At 39.0% G+C, this 27,086-nt stretch overlaps 1 protein-coding gene across 1 annotated transcript in view; it reads right to left on the reverse strand.

Annotated features, from left to right (window-relative positions):
* DOCK8 (dedicator of cytokinesis 8) overlaps positions 1-27,086 on the reverse strand; it is a 91,143-nt gene that overhangs the window by 49,198 nt on the left and 14,859 nt on the right. The window contains exons 2-14 of the mRNA XM_059492138.1: positions 22,095-22,197; positions 17,222-17,397; positions 14,177-14,248; positions 10,751-10,874; positions 9,795-10,010; positions 9,312-9,397; positions 8,319-8,385; positions 7,916-8,065; positions 7,223-7,303; positions 6,242-6,401; positions 5,502-5,641; positions 5,174-5,267; positions 3,856-4,018 (exon numbers count right to left, since the gene is read on the reverse strand). Of these exons, the coding sequence (XP_059348121.1) occupies positions 3,856-4,018; positions 5,174-5,267; positions 5,502-5,641; positions 6,242-6,401; positions 7,223-7,303; positions 7,916-8,065; positions 8,319-8,385; positions 9,312-9,397; positions 9,795-10,010; positions 10,751-10,874; positions 14,177-14,248; positions 17,222-17,397; positions 22,095-22,197 (1,632 nt within the window). The remainder of the gene's footprint in view (positions 1-3,855; positions 4,019-5,173; positions 5,268-5,501; positions 5,642-6,241; positions 6,402-7,222; positions 7,304-7,915; positions 8,066-8,318; positions 8,386-9,311; positions 9,398-9,794; positions 10,011-10,750; positions 10,875-14,176; positions 14,249-17,221; positions 17,398-22,094; positions 22,198-27,086) is intronic.

The raw sequence follows: 27,086 nt of genomic DNA on the forward strand, positions 1-27,086 counted from the left end.
CCTTTCCTCACCCAAACTAAGTCAAGGATGGGGTGGAATGATTACCCCCAAAGCATAGGCCTCCAGCTCACACTACTGACTACAGCAAGTCTGAGAACATTGCTAAGTGGTTTGCAATTAAATGAAAATGAAACCGCAAAGAAAAGGCGTTTTTTTCCTCTTCCTTCAAAAATCCCCAAAGCGTTAGGTAGTGCCCCTATCACAGACAGAACTTCCTGTGCCTGGTTAAGCTGAGTTACTGCTGAAGTGATGTGACAAATCCCTCTTCCTCAGCACCAACATTTCATAGTGGCAGTAAACAGCATCATTTTCATTTATATTTAATGAGAAAATAAAATGACAAACAAACTTTAAATTATATGATTTTTCCTATTAAAAATAGAGGGGTATGAAAGAAATAAATCTTGGAATGTTTTGACAATTTCAGGGAAATATTTTTATTAAAGAAATGTAAGTACACAACAAAAAGAAGTGCTCAATTTCACAGTGCACAAAGAAAGTGGGCTGGCTGATCTCTCTGCCATAAATCAGAAATAGCATCATTTAAAATAATGGCATTACACCAGTAAAAAAAAAAGCTTGCAAGACCTGAGTTCAAAGACTATAACAGAAGGCTCCACTTTTCCTTTCACAAAGGAAAAATCTATTTTAAAAAAACCCAGAAACCAAAAAAACCCTAAACAACCAAAAAACAAAAAAAACCACCCCACCCCAAACCAAAGCAAAAAAATCAACAATTCATTCCTCTGAAATACCTTTGACAACCTCCCCCCCACCCAGTGTCTACATGTATAGCACTGGCAAAAAAAAAAAAAAAAAAAAGGTTTGCAGACTTATATCCAAAAATTAGAAAACATTAAATCACCTTTAAGGCCCTAGCAAGCCATGACTCACATCTATGACTAAATGCTATCAAATTGCTTAAGTAAGACAGGATGGTTTTACTTTTCAGATTAGAAGAAAGGGAATAAAATAACATGAAACACTTTGTATTTGGCTCTATTACAAATACAAAGGAGAGTATAAACTAACCCTCATGGGTTAGTTTAATGTCAGACTCAAAATGGCATTCACCATGTGGAAAACTAAGCTCCGAGTTTAACATGACAGTTAAATTAAGCAAAGGGTCATAGGGCTCCATGGAGGGGTGTGGACAGGCTGGATCATGGGCCGAGCCCAGTGGTGTGAGGTTCAACAAGGCCCAGTGCTGGGCCCTGCCCTTGGGTCACAGCAACCCCAGGCAGTGCCACAGGCTGGGGCAGAGTGGCTGCAAAGCTGCCACAGGAAAAGGCCCTGGGGGTGCTGGTGACAGCAGCTGAGCGTGAGCCAGCAGTGCCCAGGTGGCCAAGAAGGCCAATGGCATCCTGGCCTGTGCCAGCAATGGTGTGGCCAGCAGGAGCAGGGCAGGGATTGTCCCCCTGTACTCAGTGCTGGTGAGGCCACACCTCAAATCCTGTGTGCATTTCTGAGCCCCTGACTCTGAGAAGGATACAGAACTGCTGGAGTGTGTGCAAAGAAGGTCAGCAGAGCTGGGGAAGAGTCTGGAGCACAAGTCCTGTGATGAGCCGCTGAGGGAGCTGTGAGGGTCTAACTTGGAAAAAAGGAGGCTCAGTGGGCTTTAAAGATGTACAACAGAATACATATTAAGATGTATTTCTTCACCAAAAGGGCTGTCAAGCGTTGGCAGGCTATCCAGGGAAGTTGTGCAGTCACAGGTAGATGTGCTGCTTGAGGGACATGGTTTAGGGGTGGACTTGGCATGGCCAGGTTACAGTTGGACTTGATGTTCATTGGCCTACATCACCTATGTATATGAGCTGTGTCATTACCATTCGTTCACTAATTAATGTAAAGATTAACAAAGGCAACTATTATTTATAGACACTGTCTTCATTATTACAAGTTAGACTGAACAAATCCTACTTTCTCTTGTTGCCATGACTTTTACTTAGGGTGAAAATCAAAATGGAGATTTAAAAGAAAAGGTTAAGCATGTAAGGTATGAACTCGTGCTGAAAGAATGTGAATGTTGAGTGATAGCAAGCATTTCCTCTAATGTGGATGCATGTATTCAATACAGACACCCTGGCAATAGAAGGATAGTGTGAAGACACTCAAATTTGTTTTAGGAGAAGCACGAATTAATGGTTGGCATGGTGGCTTTGATACTTATTATGTCTGGTTGCAGAAGTGAGAACCTGATGAGAGCTAAAGGGAGAATATTCTGTGCAGACTCTACTGTTGTTACAGCTCAGAAACACAGTAGTTGCTAATGGTTTTTGTCAAAACCAAACCTTTAGACACTGCAAGACTGCACACTTACTGGGGCCAGACAACGAGTAGGAAAGTTAAAATTCTGTCTTATTTTTTCATTAAACTAAAAAAAGGCATCTTGTCTCACATTCATTTTCATTTCGACTTTCAATTCTATAAAAACTACTTTCCCTATAGAAATGTCTGCATTAAAGTTCTACCACTATCTAATTCCATCTTGATACACAGAGAAGACAAAAGTACCACAACTCTCTGCATTTTAGTGTACTAGTGCTGTGAGCTGCCCTCGGGAGATTGAATACCACTGCATTATGGCAGAGCTCAGGAGTAACTCCTCCAAAACTTCTAATGAGGCTATAGCCAAACTGGCTTACTTATTTCCTGCTGACACCACACTGCAAGCTGTTATTGTAAGATAAGTTTTGCCACTTCCTTTTTGCTTTCCTCTAAAACTGAGACACAAATCCAGGTGTCACCAATAGCAAAACGGATCTCTAGTTTACTGTGAAGGTGTGGACTATCTCCCCAGAATAAATTAGTTTGCCATGGTGCAGTTCTGAGTTGTACAGAACCACAAGTCTCCTTCTTCTCTCCTCCTGGGTTGGGTCAGGTGAGCAGGTGGGAGAGATGGCTGTTTGCTAATTTCCACTGCAAGAAATGAGTAAGCTTTATTCTGTGCCTTCATTCTGTGATTCCTTATTGGTAGTTTCATTTTTGCCACTAACACAATACAGTATCTAGCTACTGTTTTAGGGAACAGAAATCCCCCTTAGCATAGCATCATCTACTACTATTGTCAGAAGCTCCCTCGTCTTGACTAACACAATGGTCTGATGGAAGTCATTATTTCAAGTTATTTCCGTATCTATAATATTGCAATGCACCCCATCAGAATTACTGTCAGCTATTACTATAACACCACTCACTAGCAATGAAATACGGCACAAACATCTTGAAACATATTCTTCTGCTGTTAATTTCTTATAAGACATTCACATGTTCCAAATTATTAAGAAATAAATTATTGGAATTGCTCACTTGCATGCTACTGAGTACTGTGATCAGAATCATAACAGAACAGATTCAAAGAAATTATATTACATAGCGTAAAGTGCTCATTCATAATTAAAAAGTTCATAGAGCAACACATTATTTCCTCAGATATTCAGATGACTCAAATTAACAATAGAAACAACTGAGCATAAAAATTTACCAGAAGTGATAAATTACAATAAAATCTACTGGAAAAAAAAGCCTAAAACCAAACAAACACATAGGAGAATAGATAGATAGATAGACAGATAGATAGATAGATAGATAGATACCAAATCAATGACAATTGTTAAAAGAGTTTATTTTAAATGTTATAGAAAATTTATCAAAAGACAACACAATTAGATTAGTAAACTCATTATAAACTATCATGCAGGTATTTTATCTTGTAATGGCTAGGAAGATGAAATCATCAGCCCAACACATTGTCTTTAGCCTTTTAAAAAAAATATTTTTAGTTTCTACTTCTGAAAAAACATATGAATCACATTTTTCAAAGAAATGTCAAAAATATATGTTATTTCTTACCTATAAATGGTGTGGGGAACATACACTTCTCTAATTGGGAATTCCAAAATTTCTTTGTGAGGGCGATTACGGTTTTCTGAAAATGGCTTCAGTGGGAGTAGTTCTGGCGTCAGACAATAACCAATGTTATCTGGAGCTGGGGCAATTTCCCCTTTAAGGGTTCCTTTAAAATAGAATCACAAAATATTAACAAAAATATTAAAAAAAACAGTCTATAATAAAAGAAAAATTAAAACAATATGTAAGGTTACACAGCAATGGCTCAGAAAAAAGAACTGGCTCTTGGGCTGCATGAGAAGAAAATCATAGGTACAGAAAGATACAGAGGAAGTAGCCTACACACAACCCAGTCACAATCAGGGCAACACAGAGCTTCTTAAGCATACTCTGTACTGCTTCAAAGAAAATGGAAAGAAAGAAGGAATACTGTATGCTGGCAGATGTTCTAATGTCTTTCACACACAAGTAACATAACATTTGTCTGGGAGACTAACAAAAGGTGTGCTGTCTAATACAGCTCTCTCTTACTCCCCCTCCCCTCAGATTCTGCTGGGATTAATCTCTGGCAAAGTAGGCACCACCCATCAGGAAAGCTAGGCTTTCTGTGGTGAGCAGTTACACAGTTAGTACTGATAACATTTACCCCACTATAAACAGACTTTCAATTTAAATTCTCTGCTATGGTAAGTTAAAACCGTTTGGGCAGCTCAGACTTGTCATTTCTGGAAAATAACTAAAAAGGAAAAACAGCTTTGTCCTCAGTTCATATTTTTTAACTTTCCTCCACAATGCAGAAGAGGTTGAACTGTAATTTACTTGAAAAGAAAAATTAGGCTGGTCAGGTGTTTGACAGTAGCTAAACACTGCCTGTACTTCTCTTCTTTCTTAACTAATTCTGACCCTAATATCAAGCTAATATGAACTGTGTACACATTTTAATCTTTCTCTATAAAATATGAACCATTTCAAAACATTGCAGGGAAGCAGAAAGGATCCTTGAAATTTGCTTTAAAGAACTGTCTTCAAATGGTTTGAATAATAACAAAATATATCCAGTAGGTACACTGTAAATTAGGCAGAAAAAGAAATAATTTTGAAATATTAAACTAAATCTAAATTTCCATACTCATTCATGCAGAAAAAAAAATAATTCAAAAGCATTTGTGTTCAGGTAGACACCAGAAACCCAGGAAGTTCCACAACAGCACACATTATAGGCTTTTAACCCAAGTCTAATAGGTTTTGGGTTTGGACTTTTCAGAACAGTTTAGGGGAGAAAAATACATGTAACAACTTCCATCCAAAACTAATTATGTACCTGGTACAGTCTTAATTCTTCTTTGTAAGGAAGATGATCTTTTGAAATCAGCTAAAAATTTAAACAGATCTTCATCACTGAGCCTGTCTCCTTCCTACCAAGAGAAAGACAAAAATCAGTACCTTTGTAACAATACTTCATAACATGGACAAAAGGTTCAGGAGTGAACCATGTCCTTAAGGCATCCAAAGCAAGTGGATTACTATTTACTTGACCGGGGTTGTCCTCTGTCCCCACACAAATATAGCTGGTAGCTTTTCCCAACACAATTCATAGTACATTGATAAAAAAATGTCTTATGAAATCAGACGTAAAGAGAATACAGTACTTGTTTAAAGAAGGTGTTACTGTTCAGAGGCATTGCTCTGAAGTTTGATGCTGGATAGTTATCCTCTGAGTTGAAACCTCTCTCAGAAAGCCTTCTTGCCTGCAGCAGTGTTGCCTTCTTGTCACTGCTGGAACCTTTCCCTTCAAAGAGAAATTAAATGTATCATCATCTTGTTTTTTGCTTTTTGCTAGAGTACAAAGATTCCCAGAATACACTAGAAAACTGCAGAAAAATCTCACCAGCATCAGAGGATAGAGCACCTAAAACATTCTGCTTCTTTTATTTCTAGCTAAGTGAAATAGTGGAATACTAGGACACACCTATTGAAGTGACATTATTTCTGTTACAGAGCAAATGTTTATTTAAATTTTTAGTTCATGGGTTACAAAGCATATTGAACAATGGTCCTGCCTACCAAACTGATACGTTTGGTATCTTGATTGCTCAGTATTGCTAGCTAACTCCATAGGCAAAGAAATTTTACTTCTACAAAGCCAGTGTTCAATGAAAAGTGGGTCTAAACCATGAAAGAATATTTAGCAGACATAAAAATAAATATGCAGAGACAACATGGTGAGCACAATTAATTTGTAAGTGTCTATAGGACTGTAAAGGAAAGCTGTCAAGACATGAGTTTGAATCTGTGATTCACTTTTGATGCCAGAGTGAATAACATTGTTTCCTATACCCAGTCCCACTGCAGAGCCATTTTGCCTTACTTAGAAAAGTTAGACAAGTACCATTTAAACCTTCAGCTTCTTGTATTTCTCGTTCAAGTGTTGAAAAGTTGAAATAACTAGCTAGGCTTATGGGAATCCAGGCAAATGGCATTCTGTATTTCCCCAGCCTCTGACAAAAGGATTCCGCTTGTGCTTTCAGTTTTTCAATCTTTTCTTTTGTCTGAAACAAAGAAAATATTGGCTGTTTCAAAAGCAATCAGTTATTCCAATGCTACCATACACAAAAATCTAAGTAAGATATCCACGGTTCAGTAAATAATTTGCATTGGTATCTCATATTTTCTTGCTATATCACGGACAGAACTGTAGCTGTTTTGATTTGCACATTCACTTCAATTCCTTTTTAATGAGTTCATTTGTATTATAGAAATGTAAAAAGCCAAATCAATGGCTTTCCACAATAATATTCAAATTCAGAATGAACAATCACCATGAAATGTTAGCAGGTTCTACTTCTTTCATCAGATACAGAAAAAAAATTCTATTGAAAGCAATATTCTAAACGTGAGACGTGGAAGCCTGGCAAACACTGTCAGTGCATTCCAGGGAAGTAAATGACCATGAATTCCTTGAACAGAACTCACATTATCTATGGACAACAGTACTGAATGGGAGAGCTGCACACTAAAACAGGCCATCTGCCCATCCAAACCAACAGTATGTCTCTGAGGTACAAGTATTTCTGCTAATTCTACATTTCAGTCATTTCCTTTGCTCACCCCCATCTGCTTCATGACTCAAGACTGTGTCAATATTGATTTCCAAAGGGGTCAGTAACAATAATGCACCTGGTCTTCTCCTGATTTCTTTCTGTCAGCCACAGACATCAAACTTCTTGCACCATGGATGACTAACCAGCTTTTCCTCCAGTGTTTTTGCTATTTCATCCTACTTCAAAGAGCCTGTTGTTTTTGTTTGGTTGGTTGGCTGGTTTTAGCACGCATTTTTTGATCTAAATATTCTTTACAGTTATTTATTTACCTTGCCAGCATCACTTTCTTTAAGAACCATGTAGGGTTCTGCACAGTCTCCAATTTCTCCTTGCTGAAGCACTTTTTCTATCTACAAAAAGCAATACAATCAGATGATTAAAGAAAAAAATGTCATCCAAATAGTAACGTTGTTTCTCTAGCAATTTGAAAGAGTTTGCCTAATATATAACTGTATATAATTTCTTAAAACTGTCTTTATGGAGTAACTGATGCTAAACCTTCTAGTTTTCCATCTGTTAGAAAGCAGAAAATATATATGTGACAACACAGTCAATCACTTACTACTGCGTTTTCACTGAAATAAGGATAATTAACACATTCCAAATGAAGTGGTTCAGGCTAACTCAGAATTAAGCAAATAAAATTATGCAAAGTTCACTAAACCAATGCCAAAAAACCTCCACAGAATGTCAATAAAATTTTTGGAACTGCCTTATTTCACTATATTTTTGATTTCCCTTACGCAGAGATAGGAAATTCTACGTACTTAGTAGAACTGGTACATGAGATAATAATATAACTTCGTAGCTTGAAATGAGATATACCACTGGACACCTGCTCACACACTACTATTAAAAACTGTCATAATTCATCTCATCTAGACAAAAGCCATGTTTGTCAGTTCCATGAGCTCAGACAACAGGAATAGGCAGAATGGTATCAAAGTAGTACTCTAACATACCTTTATTACCAGATATATATCTGGTGAGGGATAAGTGACAGAAAATATTGCTGATCTTGCCTGAGTAGACAAGTCAATGCAGGGTGTATGAGAACGCAAGAATCCCCTTAATGAATCAGAATTGAGGTCACAATGAAAATTTTCCGAGATCTTGAAAAGAAAAAAGGGGTTAAAATATGTTGTAAAGCAAAAATGCCTAAAATTTTATTTTAAAGCAAATCAAAAGTTGTAACTACAACTATAAAATAAGCAATTGCAAGCATGTGACTTACTAAATAGCAAGAATCCTGGATCAGACTGCGTGTGTAAAAAAGTAGCACGTTTTGTGTTAATTTTTCCTAGGTTACTACTCTGAAGATAAAAACCCAGGCCAAGTGAACAAAAATATTATATATACATTTACCTTTTTTCTTTCCTTTATGTCATAGAGAGCTATGCACGCAAACAAAGGTTCTATCTCTATATCAAACCTGTTAGGGAAAGACACACAAGACACTGATTGACACTGCAGTCATATGGCAATGCATAATAAAAAAGAGCATGCTTTTTTTTTCCCTGTTTATTAAGTTGTGCTGGCTTCAGCTGGGGGAGAATTGATTTTCTTCAGAGTTAGGCTAGGGTTCTGGATTTGTGCTGAACACAGGGTTAATAATATAAAGATGTTTCTGCTGTTGCTGAGCAGGGCTTGCCGAAAACTAAGGCCTTTTCTGCTTTTGGTACTCCTCCAGCTGGAGAGGAGACGAGGGTGTGTGGGAGACTGGAAGGAGACAAAGGTAGGACCCCAAATAACCAAAGGGATATTCCAGATCATGTGGCACCATGCCCAGAATACAAATAGGGGGTAAAAGGAGCAAGGGGGGGAAATCTGGACTGATGGTGTTTGTCTTCCCAAGTAATATTACATGTGGACTTGCCCTCCTGGAGATGGATGAACACCTGCCTGCCATTGGGAACCTGTGAGTTAATTCCTTGTTTTCCTTTGCTTGTCTTTGTGCCACTTGCTTTCCCTATTAAAATGTCTGTGTCTCAAACCATGAGTTCTCCAGATTTACTGTTCTGATTCATTCCCCAGTCCTGCTGATGGAGGAATGAGCGAGTGGTTGTGTGGGGCTTGGATGGTGGTTGGGGTTAAGCCACAACAGAAGACCAGGACAGCAATCACCTTTTTTTTTTTTTTTAAGTATATAATCTGGGTTCACTCCCAATACTTTCTCATCCTGGCATGTTAAAGACTTCTGCAAAGATGGATATAGAAAAAATTCTCTGCTACACTAAGAAAGAACACTTGAGCAGTGAATGCTGTTGTAGGGGACAGCTTCGGTGGTGCAACAAGGTGTGCGCTGCACACTGTTGTGAACTCAGAAATGATGAGCAGTGCTTGTGAAGGTTTACTTACTTCAGAGTGTGGAGTTTCAGCAAAATCCTGTTGCCCAGATGTTCCTTTGGGCGATCTGGCACTGGTCGTATCTCCACTACATCTTCCTATCATTAAACAGTCATACTCAATTAAAACAACTGCAAATTTACACACTTGCATAAAACACTTACATGACAGTAGCTAAGCCACTGCTACAGACTAGCATCTTCCCCCCTCGGTGGGCAGTTAATGTCCCCAGAGATAAAAGGAAACAGATTTATTATTTCTGAATATTTACATCCCTGACCACTAAATGGCATTTACACCAAATATTTACAGCTGTGGACCCCAAGTACAAGCTGCTATGAAAGCCGACACCCTGACATAGCCGTATCACCATCATATAGCTTGGCCCACACTGAGAGCAGTGTAGTGTTTATCTGCTGTGGTGCGGCTTTAACCTCGGGCACGCTGGGACAGCCAGCTGGGAGAGAGGAGCAGGGCAGCCGGGCTCCGGCTCACCTCATCCACGGCGGGGTAGAGGGCGAGGAGCTCGGCGTGCCTGTTGGTGCGGCGCGCCTCCTCGTTCAGCCGCTCGAACTCCTCGGCGCTGGCGTGCCGCAGCAGGTGCTCCAGCCGCGGGTCCGGCTGCAGGCTGCGCAGCTCCGGGTCCGAGCAGGCCGCGCTCGTCCTCGAGGCCTCCTCCGGGACAGCAGGAACGTGCTGGGGTCCCACCTGCTGGAAAACAGGAAAATGGCAAGGTGTGGCTTGGGCATCAGGGTGTCACAGAATGGCTCTTGGTGAGCTGGCAGAGGGGATTTTAATGCCTCCTCTGCCATGAAGCCTAATGGCCAGCATGGTGCTCTGCCTGATGCCATCACACATCACAGAATCACAGAATATGCTGAGTTGGAAGGGATCCACTAGGATCACAGAGTCCAGCTCCTGGCCATGCACAGGACCATCCCCAAGAATCACACCATGTGCCTGAGACCATTGACCAAACGGTTCTTGAACTCTGTCAGGCTTGGTGCTGTGGCCACTTCCCTGGGGAGCCTGTTCTAGTGCTCAGCCACTCTCTGGGTGAAGAACCTTTTCCTGATATCCAGCCTAAACCTCCCCTGGCACAACTTCAGGCCATTTCCTCAGGTCCTGTCACTGGTCACCACAGAGTGATCAGTACCTGCCCCTCCTCTTCCCCTTGCAAGGAAAAGGTGAACTGCAATGAGGTGTCCCCTCAGTGTCCTCTTCTTCAGGCTGAACAGACCAAACGACCTCAGACCCTTCTCATACGGCTCCACCACAAGGCCCTTCACCAGCTTTGTGTCCATCCTTTGCATGCTCTCCGATGGCTTTCTGTCTCTCTTATACAGCAGTGACCAAAACTGTATACAACACTCAGGGGGAGGTTACACCACATGCTTCTTTTGAGTGAAGCTGCTGTATTTGATTACGTTTCCAAAGTGAAGAAAATGTACCTGAAAAGTTGCATCGCCAGAATCCAATGTTTCTGATTCAAATGTTTGTTTTTGAAGCGTTTTGTGAAAATCTTTTCGGGATCCCTTGTTTTTCAGGCTACAAGTATCTGAATTCCCTTGATTTCTTTTATGGAGAAGCCCAAGAAGGTCAGGATAACATGAGGAGGTGTTAAGGGAAAATAAAACAGAAAAGACAAATTAAAAATTATTTAAAAACTGAAAAGATTGTTCTGCAAAAAGCAGTGTAGCACAGCTTCTATGTAAAACCTGACAACTTTCACAACTTTAACATGTTTTTATGCACCATTGTGACTCTATAATGTATATTAAGAACAGTTTAAAAGGAAAAAAAGATAATTCAGATAATTTTTCTACAGAGTATAGGTCTGAGACAGCAGGAAAACCTATCCTAGGTACAAAATCTGGTCTGATCTCCTCATCAGACATGGTGATTATTTCAGTGACCTTAAGAACACGGATCAGGATCACTTATCTCTTGGCTGGCCTCTTCAATTATATACATCAAATCTTTTGCTGCTCTTATCCTGGACCTAACTAGTATCCCAAGCTATTTCCATGCAACAATCTACAACTTCTAGAAAAACGCCTGGTTTTGAAGAGGGCTATTTCTGTGTGCCAATGTAACCCTTCAGGTTGGCAGCTTTGAAAAATTCTTCTCAAATTTCAAGTTACTTTTTTTTGAGGCAGCTTGAAAAAAAAACAGCAGGTACCCTGAAAAAAAGGTGTTAGATGCATCCAGAGCTCTGTTTCTTTCACTTTAGTATGCAATTTGCTAAATCCTGTGATGGTCTTTTTTGTAATCAATCTCCTTATTTACAACATCCTGCTTCATTCATTTTCCTTTCTGTGATACTCCCAAAGAAATGACTGAGCATCTGAATACTTTCATAAAGAAGACACAATAAGCAATTATTGATCAGGGAGACACCTTTTTATTACATTTTGGGAGTAACTGAATTATATGCTCTGATGTGTTTTAATTTTAATTGTTTGCATTTTAATCGTTTGCCAGTTCACTGCAATGAAAACTGGTCATAAAAAGACAATCCCAGCTCTCCTTGGATGTGACCTTGTTTCGGAACCACTGTAATTATCCAGAATGGAAGGCAGAAATTCTGCATGACTTTAAGACGTGTAAGAATCTTGTTGTATAGATTTTTTTTTCACTGCCTCTGGTGGCAAACAAATGATTAATGGAGGAAATTTATGTACCTGAGTTCACATTTTCCCTGTGGTGTGAAAACTACCCTAAAGATGCCTTTCCCCGTAACTACTCCCGGAATATTTATTTATACCACTTATTTATTTTGAAAAGCATTATAGCAATTAAAGCTCACCAAGTGGCAAACCATGGTTTTAATACACATGTCACTTTAATGGGCACACACTGAATTAAGAAAATGAGATGAGGAAAAAACCCAAAGGACAACTGAAAGGAGAAATAGGCACAGGAACAAGCTACCCATTCAGCCTCCTGCAAGGCCACATGGACTCCAGCTGTGCTCAGCTTTTCTGCCACATACCTCTCTACCCTGGGGCCTGAGAATAACCTCTGCTCATGCCACCCACTGCAGACTCCTCAATCTCCTGTTTTGAACCTTCGCATTCATGAGTGGATCAAAGTCACTCACACACTTGTCTCACCCATAGCTCACCAGACAATGTATTTAGCAACCTCTTCTATAACATCTCTCAAGTAGGCAGCTACAGTTTTTCCAGCCTTCCTCAAAACAATGGAAACAATTACTTTTTTCTCATTTTTCTCTTGAAATCTTTTCTTCTGCTCACACTTTTTTTAAAAGAAAAAAAACCTGTCCAAGCATAACATGAGATTCCCAATATCAATCTATCAGTGGATTATGTGACACTGCAGCATATTTGGTAGTGGTTTGTTCTTTGCAATTTTAATAACTTGCTTGCATTGTTAGCCAAAGCTACCAAAGCTCAGCTCTCTGGCAGAGTCCACCATCATGTTTACCACAGAGTCAACTGCTCAATAAAGATTTTGAATGCAAATTTACCTCACCCGAATCAATGAAACAGTAAAACACTCAGCAAAACTTTCCACATATGTATGTTTCTATGGCTCCATTCACACTTCTACCAGCACACAGAAATGCAAAAATAGCCATGTTCTATTTTTCACTTCACCTACTTTACTGCTTACTCCCTTCTCCTGTGCTCAAACAAAGCTGCACACTGGCTCTTTACAGCATACAGAGCAGCACTGTGTGAAAGAGCTAGTGCCTCTGCTCTGAGTGGTGGGGGAGGAGAGCCAACAAAACCCACTAGCCTACTTTTAGTGACTCACTGCAGAGCAGTTCTGAGAATTCAGTTTCATCAGCACCCCTGGAGGAAGTCTCTTAATAAGCCCCAGCAGCTGCACCACTGAGGAGCACAAGCTGCACAGTTAAACAGTGCAAATTCCTCTGCAATCACCACTGTAAACCCATAAGGCACTGGCTGTTGATGTAAATCAGAAAAACAGAGAGTAACAAGGGTGAGTGAAGAGGCACAACAAAATTGCAGCAAATGTGTCAGCACTCCACCACCTGCTGCTCTTTCTGCTTTTCAAGAGCTGGGCATGAGTGCAGGAGTGGATGAAGAGGAAGTGCTATGGACAAAACAGGGCTCCAAAAACCTCTTTCTGAAGAACAGCATGAGGTGATGGGGAAGGAGGCAAGACATCCCACAGACTCCCCTAAGAGTCTGGGAACAGACATCCTGCAACAGAGAGCACTGACTGGGAGTCCCCTTTGCATTTTACATATGAAACAGTATAGGACAGAATAAAATAAAATAAAAAAAAAATATAATGAACTAGACTAAAGGAAATGAAGCACTTATAATGACTACAGGCCCAGCTCTCTGTGTTGAATTACACTGAGCTCAAGTGCAGAAATCATTTACTGATATAAAATAGTAAATTTGGGTATAACACAGATAATCCTATGAAGACACTCAGTCACTGCTGGGAAAGACCATAATCCTTGAGTTTTCAGACACATTTGGAAATCAAATCATATTGAATTTTCAGGGCATGAATAGGTTAAAAGCATGCAAATATAATCTTTATCACTGTTATCTTTCCTTTTAGTGGGATCAAACAGTATTAGTTTTCCTGACTAAGAGAAATCATCACTACAGAGGGTTGATGTGAATTTCTTCCCATCAACTTCTCATCCGTTTACAGCCTGAATTAAGAAGCAGATGCTACAGTATTTGGCAATGCACACCATCTCAAACAAAACAATATGGTTATTTATACTACTGAAAAGTCAGTTCTTATCTTCAATCACTGACTAAAATCATAATAATTTAGGATTACTTGTAAGAGCAAGCATCTCCTCTCTGATAAGTAAGATGAAATGTACTTTTTATTTTATTTAGTTTTATCTTCCTTACTTTCGGTTCACAATCAGCCACTCACGGGTGTAAGTCTGAACACAGTCTTTGACGTGTGAGTCCAGTTCAACCCTGTGGAAAAAGCAACATATTTCAGCTCCTAAGTCACACTTTCAGGACAAATAAATTTATCTAAACATGCTAGTCAGATAAAGGCCTCTCTGTTAGTCCTCTCCTGTGTATTTATTTTACTGCTAAACTATTGTTTGAGGTTTAAAAAAAAATCCTCTGTACTGCATGAATTCCCTTATGCAGGTTTTTGGTACTGTTCTGATAAACATACAAGCATACATTTAACAGAGAAGAGGTAACCACTTCCTACACTATCTATTTATAAATATAAGAGTGACATTGCTATAAAATACAGTAAAATTAAATAAATTACACAACATAACCAACCTACTGATTTTCAAAACTTGATAACAAGTCTCAAGATATAGAAATATTTTTTTAGAGGCCTCAACTCCTGGACTCTTGCAAATACCGAGTTTTTATGTATGTGCAATTTTCTCTTCTCACAGAAACAAAGAAAATCTTAAAAAGGGACCCCCTTTTAAGCTTCTAATCAGATAGGATAATAAAACTTTAAGTTCTAAGAATACCTTATAATTTCATTTTCTCTTTTCCAAATAAGTCTCCTTTAATGAAGGGGGTTGTCAGTGCTCCTTGATAGCCTGGATACTATTTGGAACTACAGGTCTTTCAGCCAATGTCCCATGAACTTCACATCATGATGCTATGGCATAATTCCCCTGTGCCCATTCTTAAAAATTTTAATGACCTGTTCCAAAATAATTTGTAGCATTCTCCAATCCAAGTGAGTAAAAGAGTAGGTAGGATACACATTCAATACAGGAACAGGTGAAAGGTATGATGATTTTTAACACTTTCCACATAGAACTCCTGAGAGATTTGCAGCTGGTTACCGAGGCTGGCTAACAGCTTTTTTGGGTTTGTGTGTGCACGGTGGGACAGAGCCTTGGCTGATGCCAGGCTGTCGAGTGCCCCTGCCTCTGGTGGCTCCTGCCTCTGCATCAGGTGGGAGGTGTGTTTGCTGGCAGGCAGCACATTAACCCAGTTTGGTCGGTGGTACCTGTTTCCTGTTCTCTGCACACAGAAAGATCAAAGGCTGCACTGCCTGCAGGCCCATCCTTGGTTCATGCCCCTGCTGTGTTCTCATCCCTAACACATCCTGGCACTCTTGATCAGGATTTTCTATAAAAACACCAATATCAATTATATCAATGTGAATGGCTAAGTGGCAAGCTGCTGTAAAAAAATCTGCTGAAAGCACATTTGTTGGTATTGACTATTTGAGCTTTGTCACAGACTCCTTATAGAACATAATATATAACGTAATAACTTTGTGGTGCAAATCAGGCTTAAAACTGATTCTACAGCATGAGCCTGCATGGTCTTCTACTGGAAAAACAAATAAATAACTGCTGTTTTAAACATCAGGCATGGTGGGAAGTAACCGTGGAAATAGGTAAGAAATGGCCTTATTTTAGATGTAATTTCAAACGTTGAATAATTATTTCAATATTTTTGTCCATTGTTTAAATAAAAGGTTACTTCAAGCAAAAAATCCCATTCATTGTCTCCCACATCGATTCTCTCTCAAATCCACAGAAAAAACAAGAATAGCTTGTAAAGACTGGGACTTTTCTATAAATAACTTCAATTGAAAATCACGTGTTGTGAAAATATTAGAAGCTGTGTGATTCAAAGAGTTCTCAGGTAACCTAGCATGGCATCTCATCTCTACATCTATCTTTATTCTCCTTCTTGAGAAAAGCACTGGGCCAAGAAGAATCTTGCTGACTGAAACCTTGCTTAGAGAGAGGATTTTCAACTAGTCTACAGCTGGCAAAAATTGCACAAGCTGTGCTTCCCTCTTAGCCTCATTGTATTTGGTGTGTCGGGCAGAAAACACTGAACAAATATTTCTGTTACATAGGGCTCTAGTTTGAACAGCTGGCTGGTAAAAATTAGAGCAGCATGTATCAACTTTTGCAGGAACAGAGAGGGATGCAGGTCTACCCTGTGAGCAAAGACAACATAAATGAAGCCAATTTGTCCCTCAGCGTGGCAGTTCAGCACAGCACTGAATATAGCCTGTGCTGTTCATTTCCTGGATGCGCTGTAAGGAGCCAGCCTCCATGCCAAACACACTATATAGTTAGCCATCTCTGCTGATGTAGCAGTTTGGGACTAAATGGTGCTGACTTCATATTATCTCACCATTATTCCTTGCAAAACTCAACAGGTCTTTGGAGTTCTACCTAAAGGTACCATTTATAGTGAAACAGTCTCTGAGGTGTATTTTGTATACATTGCATAGCCTTTCTAATAACACATCAGAAAACTCCCTGATGAATTTTCTCATTCTGAAAAATGCTTTTGTTCATAGCATGCCTGTTTTTCAAACCAGCTTAAATATTTGCAGGACCATTGAGCACCAGTATCACCACAAGCTACCTATATAAGCTGTTTAAAACAGGGTAATTATTTCTTCAATATCAGCCTAAAACCACATGTGACTTCTACACTAGAAATTAACACTTATTCCCCTTCCCAAACCTTGTGAAGTATGAACCATTTCCTCCCATTTATGCAAGACAGGTACTGAGAAAGAGATTCTTAGTGATCTGATCAATGCCATGTAACATACAGCGGGCAAAAAACCCAAAAAACTCAATACTGTTGTTGTTACATGATCAGAATAAACTTTTATCTCTGGCATTGCAGCTACAAAAATTATGTTTCATACTATCCTCCTGTCCTTCTTTACTCGTCTTCCTGTCGATGCCTACCTCACTTGTGCCGCTACCAAGGAAGCTGTGTAAAAACTTGCATAATTTTAAGTGTGCAGACAAGCCTAAAAGAGCCAGTGGCAAAGTTCAAACATTTGAAGTTCAACTGTGTACTGGCTGGATGGGTGGCAGAGTGATGTTGGATCAACATCTTCAAAACCATTTTTAACAATTCAAAACTAAGTTAAATATTTTTGCAGCATTTTGGAGGGAGAGAAACTTTCCTTACCCATCTTCTGGCATAGAGGGTTGCAAAGTCCTGCACTCTTTAGGTGTAAAGACAACATCCAAATCATCTTCTGGAAAATCCCCAAGTTCTTGTGCTAGATCTAAGTTCAAGTTGTTCAGCTGCGTCATCAGGAAGCCTTCAAAATCTACTGGGTCTACTGCATCATAAAATGAAGGCTAATGAGAAATAAAGAAGCATTTATTTTAGCAACAGAAGGTTCTTCTTGATAGTGTAATTTAGGCTTATTTATTTGCCTATTGTAATTCCCATTCTTTATTACACATCAGAAACAAACATCTAAACTTCTAATCTAGAAACAAGGATATAGGGGAGATGAACAAAACAGCAGTGACAGGCAATGCTAATGGGCAGGAGACAGCAGACAAAACACACTAGGAGTAACAAGGCCAAGTCTTGGAAGTTACTCCAAGTTACAGAGCTAAGGACTGCAGTTAGTGCTGTAGTTGCTGCCATCATGAAGATGCACTCATTTGAGGCACTGTGCCTGAAAAACACTAATAGAAATGCTCTGTCCTTTCAACTGCAAACAAAATTGAGGACAATATATACTCAAAACCATAAAAAATTACTATTTTTCATCTCTGAATATTACTGGATTCTGTATTATTGGAGTTCTTAGTTTATTGTATTTTTCAAGGGTTTGTACAGTGCTTTTGCAAAAGATTACATGGAACTACTAAAGTTATTACTGCAAACCATAGATATTTCCCATTTCTACAGTGCACTGCATTGCACCTTGATAGACAGCAGTTGTATCTCATTATATTTAATTAGCCATTCTTAAACAGAAGGTCCATTCAGAAAAAAGTTAAACAACTACAAGCTGTACGACTTAGCATGCTTTTTATCTGTTTAGTGTCAAAAACAGAGGCAGAAACTAGTTTGATTAGGCACCTAGAGATGTTCTACATACAAATAAATGTAACTTCATGTATTAAAACTGAAAATTATTTTACTTGTCATGTAACAAATAAAAATACTCTGTATGTCTTTGGGAAATGCAATATTTGTCCAGTTAAGTACAGAGACTAGAATCTTTTATCATTGATTTTCTTGACAAGTAAAAAGTAGATCTAAAAACTACAGCTTTAGAAAAATCTATAGTTTATTTTCTGTGTGTTCCAGAAAGGTTGGTGACACCTCATCACTGTAAAAGTGAAGAAAATTAGTTGCAGCATTAGAATAATAGCACTGGAATAACTTATTTACTGTGAGGAAGAATTCTAGAAAAACCAGCTAATAAATCCTCCTTTCTGTAAAGGCCAAGGATTGCATTGCACTGATTAGCCCAGATATGTTTCACAAGGCTGTCTTCTGAAGCTGCCAGCAAAAAATACATCTGTGGTGCTGCTGATGCATTGTGGGGAAAAGAAGGCTTCCAATGTCCCTGGTATCAACACGCCTTTATATTCCATGATATTCTGCCTATTGTCTCATCCAATGTGTTCTTAAGCTATCCTCCTTATACTCCAGTGTAAAAACCTGTGTGTCAAAATAAGCAAGTCTTCCCTCATATTAATGCTGAGGCCTGCTCATGCAAGGCTTTCATGGAAGTCAACTGGAATTTCACCAGAGCATGAAGTGACTCCAGTGACACCATCATTGTCTCTACAACATCAGGGATTTTAGCTCAATGGGACAATGAGAAATTTCTCAATTTATGAAACACACATTGAGACTCAAAAATGGCAAAGCTCCAGTAACTTTGAACTAAAATGGCTCTGAACTTAATATGCTGCATCAGCCCCAGTAGAAAAGAAGATGTGTTAAAAACAATAATTAGTAAATGCAAGCTTTGGAACCATTTTAGTTCTGGACATATACTTGAGGAAGTTTTTCAGATTAAAAAAATCCAGAAATATCTTGCAGAAAGTTAAGCATATTTGGAAGAAATGTGCTGGAAACACCTAGGAGCTGCTAACCAGTTTAAACTTCTGAAAAAAATCACATATGTGCTAAATACTCCTGCAAATATTTTAGTAGAGACCTTTGAACCCAACCAAGTACCACCCTCTACCTCAGGTTCCTCTTTTAAAGGGAAACTATATTGGTTTATGCATAAACACTCCTCTGCCTGTACATTTAAGGCATCGACTAAATTACCAAAAATTTCTCTGGGAAAAGTCTTTCCCTGTCTTTGCTCTTTTTAGCCAAAAGGAAAACTTAACATTACCAGCAAGTCCATCAAATTATAAGGCAGTCAGTGGAAAAAAAATACTCTGCTGGCTTTTCGTTTAAGCACTATCTCTGGTTTGCACCCAGTGTAGTGCTGAAAATGCCAGATCAAAAGTGATGAGTAAACAATAAACCTTATTTGCTATTTTTTTTTTTATTAATTACTGGCATAATATGGTTGAAGGTCATTTACTGTACTGTCAGTGGGTAAATCATAGCATGTTAATATATAGATTTATAAATAGGTCTGTATAGCAATTTTTACATCTAAATAAAGAAATAATATGTAATAAATATAAATATATATAACATATATTTTGATCTTATAGAAAAAGTAATTCACAGAAGATTAAAGTAAAACACAGCTTAAAGTATATAAAGGTGCACTACATCTTTTCAGTTGCTGAAGATACAATGTTTTGCATGCAAAATAGTTTTGCCTAATTCAATCTAATTTTTAGTTAACCATTACACTTCCTTTCAGAAGTAACAATAACCTTTAATTATTAGAAATATGCGCTTTTGACTATAGTAAATTAGACAACACAAATGTAAAAAAAGGTAGTGTAAAAAGTAAATGCAGGTGGAGGGAAATGATCTCCTTAACAACTGGTGCAGCTTTTCAAAGGAAACACAGAAAATGGATTAAATAAGAAGCCAGCGCTCCTTTTTGCATATCATAAAAACGTGCAAAACGATTTTCGACAGAAAATGCCAGAAACCATTACTGCAAACATACCTTTTTTAAGGATGATGAATTAGAGGCATGTAGACAGTGACAGCACACACAAAATGGCAGCTACGGCGTAACACTTGGTAACTGAAATGCTACCAAGGTTTTTGGTAGCAGAAGCGGTTGTCTGCGTGCAGAAGAAGGGACCTGGCCTCGTCAGGCTGAGTAACCACAAGGAACAAGTTAAAGATCACAGTGCCTCAAATTAAGGAAGTGAGTAGTGGCAGGAGGCCCTGACACAGGAAGCAACCACTTGCATCTAGATTTTCACAATCATTGGTGCACAAAGACTCTTGCTGCTTCTAATTATCAGACGTCACAAAAATAATCAGAAATTAAAAGGAGAGGGGTCAAAATCATAATCAGTTTCTTTTATGGTATAGTATGTTTGCAGAATACTCATCTTCCTGAAAGGCAATAAAAAGATCTGGCATTTTTTCCCTTTGTCATAAGGGCACTGTCATATGATCTGACTTCTTTAGAGGGTGATTACATATGGAAGGCTGAAGATGATTTGGAGACACATAACAGTTGACTCAATTATGTCTATGTCAATTGGGACATGCAGCATTTCTCACTTAACACGCACATTCTACAGCACTGAAAAACAGCCGGCATGTTGCCCCGGCTGCTGGCTCTGGAAACTGTATTAAGTTGAGCTTTTTGAGCCTGTACTTTTCTGGGTATTTTTTGTCTTTATTCATTGATCTGTGGTGGTTTTGGCATGAATACAGTTGATTTTTCTTCATAGTAAATATTATGGGGCTATGTTTTGGATTTGTGCTGGAAACAGTGTTGATAATGAAGTTTGTTTTCATTATTGGTGAGCAATGCTTACAAGAATCCAAGGCCTTTTCTGCTCCTCATACCACCCCACCAGCAAAGAGACGGGATGTACAAGAGGCTGGGAGAGGACACAGCCAGAACAGGTGACCGCATCTGACCACAGGATATATCAGGCACACGAAATCATGCTCGGTATATAAAACTGGGGGAAGAAGGACTACCACTCAAAGCATTTACTTGAAGAAATTGTTGAATGTTTCCATCAGGGAAAGAATGTAATATACTCCAACACTTACTAATTAAATTTGACTCATATTAATATGTAGAAGGATTGTCTATTTCAGGCTCCAAGGAACATTCTCATGTCTCTCAAAGGCATAATTTCCTCAGCTCACTGTTGGTTTCTCGGCTGTTTTGATGACCCGGGAAGGCTCGGGATGGCCTTGGGCAGCCCGCGTGCCAAAGGACGAGAAGAGGCTTCAGTTTTTTTCTCGGTCTTCAGTGTTTATTAGTTTTTTATCTGAAAGATTTTCTCTCGGCCCGACAGAGGTCTGCACAGCAAGCCAGCCATGAGCACACTGAGAGCCCCCAGGGCGGTCACCTGTCTTTATACTCAAAACTACGTATACAATATTTACCTATTTCCCCCAATACCTTTTACCCTTATTGACCAGTACACCTTTAGTAATAACCAATCCCAAAGTGCCAACATCACCACAGAAGATGGAGGCTAAGAAGAAGAAGAAGAAGAAGGACAGGACATGCCCCAATTCCTCCGTCTTACTTCTCTAGACCCCCCTGTACAAAAATCTTAAACCCTGTGTCTTACACTCTAATTAACTTATCCCTTCACCATTTACCCCAGTGAGATCCTCCCATCCTCATACAGGTGTCGTCTCCCGTGCAGGATCAAAGTCCAGCCACCAGACACTTCTGGCAACATTCCAGGACCTCCGAGCCCCCCAAGGGTGGTCTCGGTGACTCGGCACATCAGTCCTGAGGTGCTGAGATCCCACAGCTCACCAGAGAGTATTTTTAACAGTTTCAGGTAGAAGCCAGTGAAATGCAAGACAACTTAAAAGATCATTTAATTTACCCTAAAACAATTAAGCAATGTACATACCAAACCTGTGTAAAGACAATAAACACAGAACTTACCAGATTAAATGTAGAAAAGCCAGGGGTACTTAAGCTTCGTTGACAGGACTGTGCAAATCCTGGTTGAACAGTAAATTGCTTTCTTATTTCTGCAGACGAGTGCCTTTAATTAAGCAGAGAAAAATCCTTATAATTACAATTATCCCTTTACAAAATTCCAAATGCCAGCATTTAGTCGATTTGGTCTCCAGTCTTGGTGTTTAGAAATATATATTTATAATGATCTAGGCTCTTCTTGGTTTGCAGTTGATGCAAATCTCATAAAACATTTGCAGTCCTATATAACTAAGATTCTGTCACTCTTCCAACAGATTTTTGCAACCCTCACCACTGGGAAATGCTGTGCAAGAAAGAATAACCTTGGCCTGAAGTAAAGTGTGACTGCAACCTTCATAGCATTACTTGCGGATTCACATCTGCAAAGCAAAAATACATTAATAAAGTAGAGAAAGAAAAATGAACATTACATAAGCAAATACTTTATTGATCAAGGGATACTTACACTACGAATGCAATTTATTGTAAAAAGTCCAAGGCAAACCAAAGAGGGAATTAAAAAATCTGCTTACTGTATCAGCTAAACATTTAAGGAAAAAACTTAGTAAGTGCTAAGTAACTGATTGCTATGGAAGTAGAGAGACCTCAGAACTGAATTCTTCAGAAATCTCAGGGTGATAATGCACACAGTCTAAAAATATGGCAGAGTAGCTTGGTGATTTTTCATGGAAAATAATCAATTAATAGTTAATATGACTTAGAATAATCAGCTTAGAATAATATGACTTAGAATAATCAGAATCAGTTTAAGAATAATCAGAATCAGTTTAAGAATAATCAGCCATGAAATGGTAACAAAACACCTACACTATATTTCACCATAAGGGTTCAGGACAATATTTTTAAAACAAGAGGCAGTAGAGCAGATTCCAAGTAAAAATAATAGCTTGCAGCCCACCAGGGCAGTCAAATGGGAAAAAAGAAAACACAGAGGCAAGAAGACACTCCCTTCCACATGAGACTCTTTCAACTTAAGTAAGCATTAATAGGCATCTTAAAATTAACAAATTCCACAGGACTGTTTTGCCTGCACTTTTTCTCCTTTGTGGCCTCTTGATGCCTATGACTACTGTACCTATTCTGTGACACTTACTACAGCTTTTTTGAGCATGATGAAACCCTGAATTTCACTTAATAGGTTTCTGTTCATGTAAAGCAACAGGCACCTGACAGAAGGTATTCAACGTATTGGATTAGATTTAGAAAATAAAAGTTGCATGCATGAGAGTAGTTGTTTTTAGGTCAAAAGGCCTTGACAGTATGAGTGTAATGCTGCTCCAATCTTACGTCAGCAGCAAGCACAGACAGAACAAAGCCATCATTATAGAGAAAGTGAAGAGATCCATTTGGAAGAGGGTTTCCTACTCATCAGTGGTACTCCAAAACTGAAAACCAAGACCTTTTAAAGGTTATTTAATGATTACATAAGCAAGAAGCCATGAAGGGAAAGTGACAGTCTGTGCACTTTGTAGATTATCTTTGACCTATTTTAGAAAGAAAAGATATCAACGACAGTGTATTAGGGACACACAAAGATGATACAGATACACCATCATCAGAAGGCATGAAAAGGCACTTATTTATTAGAAATCTACAGTTCTTATAGAAACAATGGTGGACCTAAGACCTGATTGGCCTTTAGGAATCTTCTCTCACACTATTGGTGAACTATGAATAGCACACTCCGAAGAACCATATCTATAAACAGCAGTTACAGAGAGATAATAATAGTTTTAATCCTTTCTCTGAGCTTTCTCACAGCTTTTCACAGTTTCCCAGGAAAATCCTGGGACAGCTGTGTCTCTCTCTGCTCAGAGGATATGTGATTACCACAAAAGCTTCTTGTATATCAGGGTTATTGTTACTCAATTTCCCACTACAAATAATCTCTGATAATGAATGCATGTACAAAACTTAAATTATCCAAAATTATCATTTTACTGCAGACTAAGTCAGTTTCTACCCCATGCCAAAGTATCTATTACTGATGGAAATGGTAGAGGTAGCAGCAGAGGCAGACTGTTGCAGTCTATAGCAGAAGTTGCTGCAGTAAACAATGATATAAGACATCTTTAAATTACATCCCATATACGGTTATCATATGCTTCAAAGAGGAAATTATATGAATTTTCAGTACAAGAGGAAGCACACATATGTATGAGGGGCCAAATTTGCTGTCTTATAAAAGCCTGGGCAAATGTAGCTAATTGAGAGCAAATACAGTTCTCAAGATCATTGTCATCAATTAGTTCCAGTGTCTCACCAATAGAAAGAACTTGCAAACTAAATCAGTCCAATGGATGACAAACCTTGTAATCCATAATGGCAACTATCAGGTAAGAATAGTTCATTTGACTGACTTCACAGTTTTGCAGTGATTAAAAGGAGAAAGTACAGTAAGAAGAAGAGAAGACAGCAAAATTTGTTTCAACCAACTCAGAAATTATTGCCTAGAATTGCTAGGATTAGATTAAGGAGAGTCCCAATTGCTAAAAGAACCAAAAGCACAAGTTAATCAGGCCAGTGTGGAGGAAAGGTGGGTGTAACAGTCAGGGATCTGCACAGAGACTTTTGAAAACTTGAGAACTAAGGTGGAAACAGAGGTACTACTAGACGGCTCTTTGATAATGCCAGAATGGCTGTTGTCTGAGACATGCCTGTTTCCTGATCAAAGAGCTGCCTTGGGCACTACTGGTGAACCCTCAGGAAAATGCTGTTAACAGTCATTTAGTGCATGTCATGTCTTAGCTTTCATAGAGGCTGCAGTCAATCTATGCCTGGCTTATTTTTACCGTCCTTGTCTGTACAGCAGGCCTGTGTGATTCTGAGGAGAGCTTTACAGTCATACTTGACAGCAACAATGGTCTATCTATGTGTTAAAAAGAAGGAAAGAAGGCAAGTGGTTAAGGATAAATGCAAAGCAGTCACTGACAAATCTGAGAAAAAGTTCTGTGGTTTTCATTCAGCTGAAGCAAGGAAACCATGAAATTGGACTTAACTTTAAAATGTGCATCACCTTAGACATGCCTGTTTATTAACAGTCTGATGATGAAGTGTATGGAGGGCAACTAGAAAATATGGACTGCAGTAAATTCTGGTCTAAAAAGTTTCACAATTATTGGTATGTTATTGGCGATTATTAGGAGGTGATGAACAGACAATATGGATTTATCTAAGGGCAGTCACATAAAACCAATCTTATGCTCTTCTGTGATGGTTTAACTGGCTCAGTGAGGCTCTTGATACTGTCCCTCATGATATTCCCATAAGCAGAGAGAGCAGTTGGATGGAATCATCACAGCTGTTTCCAAAAGAGCTCACAGCTGGTTAATACAGCATATTCAAGGCATAGTCATCATTGGTTCAAAAGACAATTGCAAGGAAATTTTACTATGAGAAGCAATTTAATTTTTCCTCAATCTAATTCCAGTCGATACTTTATTTTACAGCATGGATATAGGATAACATAGGACTAAAATCTGGGGATTGCATCAACCCAGGAGGAATATACATATTTTAGAAACAGTCTGAAATCAGCACACACAGAGCTAGAGTCAAGAAAATGAATGCAAACCTCTAAACTTAGGAAAAAAAAACAACTGCAGAAATACAAAAAATGAAATTAACTGTCAAAAAAAAAAAATAGCCATATCACAGAAGAGACACTGAGATAGTATACATAGTATACTGGGACACTTACCAATAAAACTACCACAGTGAGGAGAAACAGATCCTATTTCTGTTCATAGAAGTCAATGAGACATATTTGGGCTGATGTACACACTTATAACAACACAGAGTAAGATGCAATCAATTTTAATAGGCTTCAAAAGAGAGCCATCAGATGGCTAAAAATATTGCAAGGATGACCCAGGAGAAAAGACTGAAAAAACTGGTTGTGTCACAAAAAGGGAGATTGACAGGAGACAGCAGTTGTCCTTGACTACATAGAAGATAGCAATAAGTAAAGAAAATGGTGAACAGTTCATGTCCCTAGAGGGAAGAAGAATAAGTAATGTGCTTAAATTGAAACAAGAAAGCTCTAGTAAAGTATTTGGATGAAAATTCCCACTGCAACAGCAGCAGGACACTAAAAGTGGCCTGAGAAGCTGGCTGGTGTTGTGGCCAAGCCATTCTCCATTATATTTGAAAAGGCCTGGTGGTCAGGTAAAATCCTGGTTAACTGAAAAAAGGAAAACGTTCTCATTTTTAAAAAGAGGAGAAAGAAGGAGCACAGAGGCAACTACAGACTGTTGAGCATCACCTCTGTGGCTGGGAAATCATGGGGCACATCCTCATCCTCAGTGTTAAGGCACATGAAAGACAAGGAGGTGATCCAAGGCAGCCAGCGCAGCTTTACTAAGGACACATTGTGCCTGACCAGCCTGGTGGCCCTGTATGATGAAGTGTCTGCAAAGGTCAACAACAAAAGACTTACTGATGTCATGTACCTAGGTTTCTGTGACATTATCCCATGTGACAGCTTATCTCCAAATTTGAGAGGCATGGCTATGATGGATGTGCTATGGATGGATGTACTATGATTGGTGTACTATGTACTATTTAGTGAATAAGGAATTTGGATGGACATAGCCAGCGAGTTGCTGTCAGTGGCTCTTGTGAACCCTCCAGGTGGAGGCTGGTGAGGAGTGGTGTTCCTCAGGGCTCTGTCTGGGGACTGTTGGTCATCCATGTCTTCCCCAGTGACATCAGCAGTGACATTGAGTGCACCTTCATCAGGTTTGCAGATGACACAAAGCTGAGCAATACAGGTAACACAACAGAAGGAAGGGACGCCATCCAGAGGGATGCATCTCTGGACAAACCTTAGCAGTGTGCCCATGGGAACCTCATGTGGTTCAACAAGTCCAAGTGTGAAGTGCTGCCCCTGGGCCAGGGCAGTCCCAGATATGAGTACAGACTGGGAGAAGAACT

The sequence above is a fragment of the Ammospiza nelsoni genome, chromosome Z (assembly GCF_027579445.1).
Source record: "Ammospiza nelsoni isolate bAmmNel1 chromosome Z, bAmmNel1.pri, whole genome shotgun sequence".
In the NCBI taxonomy this organism is placed as follows: domain Eukaryota; kingdom Metazoa; phylum Chordata; class Aves; order Passeriformes; family Passerellidae; genus Ammospiza; species Ammospiza nelsoni.